General features: G+C 45.2%; 1 protein-coding gene across 1 annotated transcript; it reads left to right on the forward strand.

Annotated features, from left to right (window-relative positions):
- Nucleotides 1-2,704: 2,704 nt before the first annotated feature.
- On the forward strand, nt 2,705-3,142 carry LOC136523746 (peroxidase 11-like). Its single transcript, XM_066517321.1, has one exon. The coding sequence runs from the start codon at nt 2,705-2,707 to the stop codon at nt 3,140-3,142; it is 438 nt and encodes a 145-aa protein (XP_066373418.1).
- The last annotated feature ends 5,833 nt before the right edge of the window (nt 3,143-8,975 follow it).

The following is an 8,975-nucleotide window of genomic DNA, read 5'->3' on the forward strand; positions in this document are numbered from 1 at the left end:
ACATGTCCTGTCGATTACTGTCCTACAGGTGTGTAGGGTATGGTCCTCGGTATTGCAGTCGACTTTGAGTGCACTTCCTTACATGCTTTGTCCTTTTCCTTGTCCTCACCGAGCGAGCATCCTCGGTCGGTTGGTTCTAGTCGGCTCTGACTGCACCAGTCGGAGAAGAGCAGGGGTTCGGTGCATCCCCGATCGGAGACGTGGGTCGGCATTGGAGGTGGTGTTTGGCCAGGCCTTCCGGTCGGAGAGGCGGGCCGGAGTCAGAAGCGAGCGTTGTTCCTCCTTGGCCAGGCCTTCCGATCGGAGATTGGATCGCCCTTCTGGCCTGTCATTTAGGTATTTGGGCTGGCCCAGGAGTTTGCGCGTTGTTCACAATGTCGTCTGCTGGGCCGAGCATTTACTGGGAAGCCGGTCCATGAGGGACCCTGGGTTTATGAACCCAACACCACCACTACTACAAAACTGATTTTCACAGTCGATCGTTTAGCATTTTCAGAGGTGGCCTGTTCACCCGCCTATACCATGAAGTCACTGTAAATCAAAGATTTATAGAGGTGGGTGTGATCCATGTCCGTGTAAATGGAACTCTAGAGGCGGGTGCCTAACAACGCTTGCCTCTAGAAATGGAACTCTAGAGGCAGGCGTCTAACAATGCCTACCTCCAGAAATGGATTAAAAAAATAAACAAAATGAACCTGTCGTTGAGGCTAGTCACTGCTTGCTAAGTTCGTCGCAAAGCCCACTAAGCCCGTCCACTTCGCTGCCAAGCCAATTGAGCTCGTCGAGTTCGCCGCCAAGCCTCGCAGATGTACACCCGTGCCATCTCCACCAAAAATCGATCCGCTTGCCCCACCATCTCTGCCATATATCGAACCCGTCAGGTCACACTGCCTGCGCCGTAGGTAAGAGCCGTTCATCCAACTATGCCTTCTCTGCCATAGATCTACGAGAAGACAAAGAAAGATAGAGGAAAAGGGACATAGCTTGGCTTCTAGAGTGGATCTACGAGGAGATACTAAGAGGGGAGGAGGGTAGTGATATATCACCTTGGTGATGGTGGATCTAGATCAGGAAGTTGGCGTACAGGACGATGGGGAGGACGGAGAGGACCACGACCGCGTGAGCCACCCCTAACGCTGAGGTGGAGAAGATGAGATGTGGGGAGTTGTGATCGAGGGTGTCCGTGTAGCACCTGGTTTCAAGAACAAAACCAGATACACACTATATGTGAGCCCAGGAAGTCCAATCTCACATATAGCTACAAATAAGGGTAATATCGAAAGACAATGCTCAATATATAACGTACTTAGTATAAAGGATATAACCTTAGATAGCAAACAGCAGAAAGACAACTCCGATCTTCGGGTGAAGACTCAAATTCCACAGGGACAACTGACTGGTTGATCACAAGCCTAATTCCTCTAAACTCTAGCAATCTGGTACCTATCCGGGATTTTTCCAAAGATTTAAAAAGTAAAGCAAGCGTAAGTACATGTCGTACTCAACAAATATAACATGGGGTTCATGAGGCTCAAAAGGCTAACACTGGTTTAACTGCGATTAGCTTTTAATTGTCACAATTTTAGCATAGGAGTAGCAACAAGTTTATCACAAACCCATATAAACACATGATCAGGTAAACATGAATAATGAACAGCATAAACAATTAATCATTAATGAGCATCTTTATCATCAGTATCATCAGTATTCATCATCTATTCCGTAAGGGTTCCATGGCCACTCGTGATCGTGAGCACGGCTGATATACCAGTTTTACACACTGTAGAGGTGGTACACTTTCACTATGAGTTGTGATTTACGCTTTCGCCTAAGATATCTAATCTCTTGACCCACTTCTAAGGTAGGTCGGTAGGGTTCACTATGAAGCCTTTCAAATGTTCGTCTAACAAGTTAGGGCCACTAAATTCATTTGACAAAATGATGTAGAGCTCACCTTCCCAATGTAGTTCATATATTTACACTAGCGGTTTTTTAAGGATAGCACTAGTGCAGCTGTATCTACACTTATGGTTCATAACCAGCATAGGTCCACACAAGTTTTTACTTGCAACTACTCTTTATTAATAACTGCCTGTGAAAATACCTAGGTGTCAGCAAAAATCGTATCCTGGTCGAAACGACATTGCTTCATATACCAAATGTTTAACCAAGTCTTGTACACAGATTTTACCCTGGTGACTATCCTTACACACAGCACTGCGCAAACTACGCTCTCAGCTATTGATTCCTCTTTGGAAAAGGCATGCCACCTTATTTTGGGATTTGAGAATCAATATTCCTCCCTACTGGTACTTCTATTTATAGTTTTATACAGTCAAAAGCACGATTTTCCCCCTTTCAAAGCCATCTTTATTCCATTGCACGAGTGCGTATATCTACAGCAGTCCCGTAGAGGTGGTGACCGGTGAGCTGCCAGGACTAAGCCACTGCAGCGTGGGTCCCATCGCTCAGTAAATTGCATCTGCAGGTAAGGAGCTCTGCCTCTCTGAGATGCTATTTTCGGCTTTCATACAAGGCATACTCGTCTTTCTAGAATTATTGGTCTCAGTTTGTTCTAAAGGGAGACATGTCCTTGTTTCTCAAGTCTGCAGTCTGATCATCTGATGGATACATGCATGGAGGTAGCGTAAGCCCCGTAGCACAAACACGGGATTCCAACTCTTGACTAATAATATATAAATAAATGTCTACCACGTGCATATACATAGGATCCCACACGATCGGATTCGCCAGGTGCGCGAATTTCAGGGACAGAATCTACGGCGACTTCGAGCTGATATCCAAGTACAACCCGTCGTCCGAGGCGTACCTCAGCAAGCTCAAGGAGGTGTGCCCTCGGGACGACGGCGACGACAACATCAGCGCCATGGACAGCCACACCTCCGCCGTCTTCGACAACGCCTACTTCGAGACCCTCATCAAGGGCGAGGGCCTCCTCAACTCCGACCAGGAGATGTGGTCCAACATCGCCGGCTACTCGACCTCCGACACCGTCAACAGGTACTGGGCCGACCCGGAGGCCTTCTTCAAGCAGTTCTCCGACTCCATGGTGAAGATGGGCAACATCACAAACCCTGCCGGCGGCAAGGTCAGGAAGACCTGCAGATTTGTCAACACATAGGATATATATAGGATAATGCTCAAGACTGGAGGAGAAACCCGGTGGTTGTGGTTGTGGTTGGACTTGTACACCTGCCCCTTCTTTTGATGGTTTATTTATGGTGGTTTGCAAAATAAATAACCCTTTGATGAGGCTATTGTATTATGCATATATAGCATATTATATGTTATTGTGGCACTGTAAACTATGGTTAGCAGCTATGTGAAGATGCGTACACATCTTGGTCTGTGTATGTCTGAATTCCATGGGTGATTTGACAGAGCTTTACTCTCTATTTTTGAGCTCTAATAACTCCTTTGTTCTTCGGTGAAATGATTCTACTTGATTTTGATGGCGGAGCAGGTGAAAAGTGATTTTGGTGGAGATTGAATAGAGAGCAGTGAGGAGAATATCCATTTTTAGCTTCTAATGTAAATAAGAAAGTGATTCTTTTCTCCTCTCCACAAGAACCTGTACGTAGTTTTGCTGTTTGGCTAAGAATAGTGATTGTCAAGGAGAATCCGATCTGAGAACTCTGCCAAATGGCTCCTACATAACCTATCATGTGCACATCAGTGGTGTAGTATATTCATTCCCATGTGATTTTATAACGCCCCTTGTATTCATAAAAGTGCAGCACAAAAGCCAAACAAAACCCTTGAAGTTTTGAGACAAAATTTTCAGTGTATGAGTAAGTATTATTACCTAACAATGAAAGCGGATTTATCTCTAAACTCACAAATAGACTTAATTTTTAACAAGCTTGCTTGGATCCCTAATCTCACCTAATAACAAACCATTAAATATCTATACTAGCCATACAAGGAAGTTCATACAAAATACCTTTACCACGATCATACGTATATTATATCTCATAATATGTGTTTGGGAAAAAACATTAACACAATGGATCAATCTTCCCAATCCACCACTACTACAAAACCGATTTTCACAGTCGATCATTTAGCATTTTCAGAGGCGGCCTGTCCGCCTGCCTATACCATGAAGTCACTATAAAACAAAGATTTAGAGAGGTGGGTGTGATCCATGTCCATGTAAATGGAACTCTAGAGGCCGGTGCCTAACAATGCATGCCTCTGGAAATGGAACTCTAGAGGCAGGCGTCTAACAATGCCTACCTCTAGAAATGGATTAAAAAAATAAACAAAATGAACCTGTCGTTGAGGCTAGTCACTGCTTGCTGAGTTCATCGCCAAGCCCACTAAGCCCGTCCACTTCGCTGCCAAGCCAATTGACCTTGTCGAGTTCGCCGCCAAGCCTCGCAGATGTACACCCGTGCCATCTCCACCACAAATCGATCCACCTGCCCCACCATCTCTGCCACATATCGAACCTGTCAGTTCGCACTGCCTGCACCGCAGGTCAGAGCCATTCGTCCGTCTGTGCCTTCTTTGCCATAGATCTGCGAGAAGACAAAGAAAGACAAAGGAAAAGGGGCATAGCTTAGCTTCTAGAGCGGATCTACGAGGAGAGAGTGAGAGGGGAGAAGGGCAACGATATATCACCTTGGTGATGGTGGATCTAGATTAGGAAGTTGGCGTACACGAGGATGGGGGAGGACGGAGAGGACCACGGCCACGTGAGCCACCCCTGACGCTAAGGTGGAGAAGACGAGATGTGGGAAGTTTTGATCGAGGGTGTCCATGTAGCACCCGGTTTTAAGAACAAAACAAGATACATACCAAATCTGAGCCCAGGAAGTTAAATCTCACATATAGCTACAAATAAGGGCAATATCGAAAGATAATGCTCAATATATAACGTACTTAGTATAAAGGATATAACCTTAGACATCAAACAACGGAAAGACAACTCCGATCTTCGGGTGAAGACTCCAATTCCACAGGGACAACTAACTGATTGATCACAAGCCTAATTCCTCTAAACACTAGCAATCTGGTACCCATCCGGGATTTTTTCAAAAGATTTAAAAAGTAAAGCAACCGTAAGTACATGTCGTACTCAACAAATATAATATGGGGTTCATGAGGCTCAAAAGGCTGACACTGGTTTAACTGCGATTAGCTTTAATTGTCACAATTTTAGCATTGGAGTAGCAACAAGTTTATCACAAGCCCAAATAAACACATGATTAGGTAAACATGAATAATGAATAGCATAAACAATTAACCATTAATGAATATCTTTATCATCAGTATCATCAGTATTCATCATCTATTCCGTAAGAGTTCTAAGGCCACTCGTGACCGTGAGCATGTCTAATATACCAGTTTTACACTCTGCAGGGGTTGTACACTTTTACTGTGAGTCGTGATTTACCTTTTCGTCCGAGGTAGCTAATCTCTTGACCCACTTCCAAGGAAGGTCGGCAGGGTTCACTATGAAGCCTTTCAAAGGTTCATCTAACAAGTTAGGGCCATTAGATTCACTCGACAAACAGATGTAGAGCCCCCCTTCCCGATGGCACAATGACGCGTAGCCTATACACAAGGAGACAGAGACCGCACTATACCTGATTCGACAAGCCATTCTTACGCCAATAAAGGTAACCTCTAACAAGCTAGAAAAGGTCCTCATATTGAGCTAAAGCCAGAGCCGTGTAGCCCTCACAGTTGTACTGTAAGTGCTGGATAATCACTTACAGATAAGTCCTTAAGGAGAGGAATCTAGAGCACCATAAAAATAGCCCAATGCTCTAGCCCCGTTGATTCCATGTTGCTAAAAAGCATCACCCAAGCATCCATGCAATCATACATGAAGCAAACAATAGATCTAAATTAGAACAGTACACCAAACATAAGAAACAACAAGTGAAAAGGTTTTAAAGATGTTCTACACGTTACTATGAACACACAGACACAAAAATCACTCTAATCGTTGCTACAACGAAAAAGTTATGAATTAAACAAGATTTCCTTTAAAATAATAGATTAAACCTAACCTCGAATTTTAAAAGTTGAAATTATATTTATTAGTAAGATAAACATGTAGATTACTCCATTACGAATCTAACGCAACTTGAATGGGTCAAAATCGGAGTTAAAACGGAGAAACTACGCATAAAATAATATCAGTGGCAATTCTATAAATATTTGGAATCAATTTCGTATTAAAAATAATTAAAAACTGAATTTAAAATGCCTAATGGACCTGGCCTCGTTTTTAGAAAAACACAGGGGCCAAAACAAATAAATGAAGGGTATATTTTTAATTACTTTTGAACTACTCAGGACGGCGGGTTGATTTCTAGAAAAGTTGGGATCTCTTTAGCAAAATGTGCGCATAGTCAGCGCGGTCCTGGCGTGGCGTACACATGGTGATAGGTGGCGGTCACTGAGTGGCTGGTCTACGGTGAACCACTGCGTGGCCTGCTGACACGGATGGTGCGTTTGGTCCATACTGTGCTGTGCACCGAAGACGAACCGGTACGCAGCGATCTAATCCGAGCCGTCGGTGGAGAGATAGACGGCTGCGGGCATACGGGGAGAAAGGGTCGTCGGGGCGGTGCTCTGGCACGGCGGCACGCCATGGTCGACGGCGAGGGAGTCTCCGGCGACACTCGGGTTTCCAAACTAGACATCCAAAAGCCACGGGAAAAACACGGGACAACAACGGAGTCTACTGCGAACTCATCTGCGAGGTCGACAAAGGAGTTAAGGCACTGGAGACTGTGGTGATGACGATGGGGTGGCTCGGAAACTATGGTGGTACTCTGGCGAGCTCTAAAACGTGAAAGAGAGAGAGAGAGAGAGGAAGGGCACGGACAGTACGGGCATCTTGCTTACCGTCGTGCGCAGCTTCAGGAAGAGCTCTGGTCAACGATTCAACGGCGGTGAAGTCGGTCAGCGGCGGCGGACGGCGGCTAGGGTTGCAGCACGCGGCGCGGTGATTTGGCGACTTGGCAAGGCGGCTGCAGCTCCGAGGCTTGGGATAGGAGGCGAGGCGGCTTCGGTATTTATGGTTGGAAGTGACTTGGGACACAAGGCAATGGGTGGAGGCGTGAGCGACGCAGTCTCCAACTCGGCGGCGGCGGAGAGTCCGACTCGGGGAGGAAGACGGCGCGAGGTGAGAGAAGCGGTTGACGGCTGGGGCCCATCGGTCGGCGACCGAGAGAGAGGGAAAGGAGCGGCGCGGTGCTGGGCCGGCCTGGTGTGGGCCGCGCGGGGAAGGGAATGGGCAGACACGGCCGACGCTGCACTGGGCCGGTGCGAAGCTGGGCTTCGGCGCACGGGGAAGGAGTTGGGCCCACGGGGAAATGAGGGAGAGGAGCAGGCTGGGCTAAGGGAGAGAGAGCAGGCCTTTGAGCCAGGAAGGAAGGAGGGAAATTTTCTTTTTCTTTTATTTTTAAACAAATTTTCAAAATCAAATTCAAATTCTTTTGAAATTTTGATCAAACCCAATCACCACAAATTAAATATGCAGCAGCATGTATGCACAAACATGTTTCTAAACCTTATAATAAATTTTAATTTCATGAAAATTTTTATTTCCTATGTTTTAATGAGCACAAAAATCCAAAATTAAATTATTTTAACCTTATTTCAAAAGAGCAATTTTTAGGGTGTTATAGTCTGGGGTGGGAGAACAGTGGAAGGTGGCGGCTGTGGGGATATGAGAGGGAGTATGGCTTTGGGGATGTGTTTGCTAGGATGCGGCTGGTTAGTGTTGGCATTGTCGATGTCTTTATTGGCCTTAGGTTTGTTTTTTACATGCGGTGCTTTTACAAAGCCCATCTCTATAAAACTGAATTACAGAGACAAGCTTACAAGGCCCACTTAAGAAACCCATCTTTGTAATTTACAGAGACAAGTTTTATTGGGTTGTCTCCTAAAATATGTTGTTGTCTTAAAATTGAGTAGATATTTTAGGAGACACTAAAATTTTTAGACTCTCTGAAAATAAATTTTATAGTAGTGCATAGGAGTATGAATCCTCGTGCTATCAATTGCTTTTACTGGAATCGTATTCTCTGTGTCGTGTCAAACCTGTGTCCAGAGAAAAACAAAGGGACGAATCTAATTCCGACCTCCGACCCTACTTCCACTCAGGTCTGTTGGGAATTTTCTAAGGATATTCGACGCCATTCTTTGAGTCATATAATATGGTCCGAAAAAAAAAGAGAATTTGCAGTGCACTAGACTGGATTTATAGTTTTTTTGAAACGCAGACGTTTATATATCTGGACTGGACTGACAGATTTCAAGACTGATAAAATTGCTAAAGACGCCTCGCTGTCGTCATTGTACCTACTACCAATTGAGGTACTTAGTTCGCTACTGGATTTATTTATTATTGGAGCAGAGCAAACATATGTTTTTTCTTGGTTGGGTATGATAAACTGCATTTACTACCAACTGTAACCAAGGATCCTATCGATAAGTGAAAATGTTAACGATCTTTCATGAATATGTTTACCAACAATGCTTCCGTCCGTCCGCACGATTCACCCCGCCCACACCACCTGCCCCCGCCCGTCTGGATTCACCCCACACCAGCCGCCTGCCCCTGCCCATTCGGATTTGCCTTGCCTGCCGCGGCCGTCTCATCCGCTTGACGCGGCCGCCTCCGCTGTGCTAGTTCGCCGTGCTACCCGTCCATACTCGTCCCATCCGCCGCGTGGGCGCCTCTACCACACCAGTTCACCGCGTCGTTCGTCTGAATTCGCCCAATCAGTAAGGAGATGTTTCACTAAAAACGCATATTGCAAACGTATGTTTCAAGTGTTTCAAATATTTCAGAGGTATGTTGCAAATGTTTTAAATGGATATTGCAAAAGTAGATCCCGGATGTTGCATATATTGCAATAGCTATACATGAATGTTGCAAGTGTCTGTTCAAAATGTTTCATCTATTTCAGACGTATGTTGCAAGT

The sequence above is a fragment of the Miscanthus floridulus genome, chromosome 18, assembly GCF_019320115.1.
Source record: "Miscanthus floridulus cultivar M001 chromosome 18, ASM1932011v1, whole genome shotgun sequence".
Classification (NCBI taxonomy): domain Eukaryota; kingdom Viridiplantae; phylum Streptophyta; class Magnoliopsida; order Poales; family Poaceae; genus Miscanthus; species Miscanthus floridulus.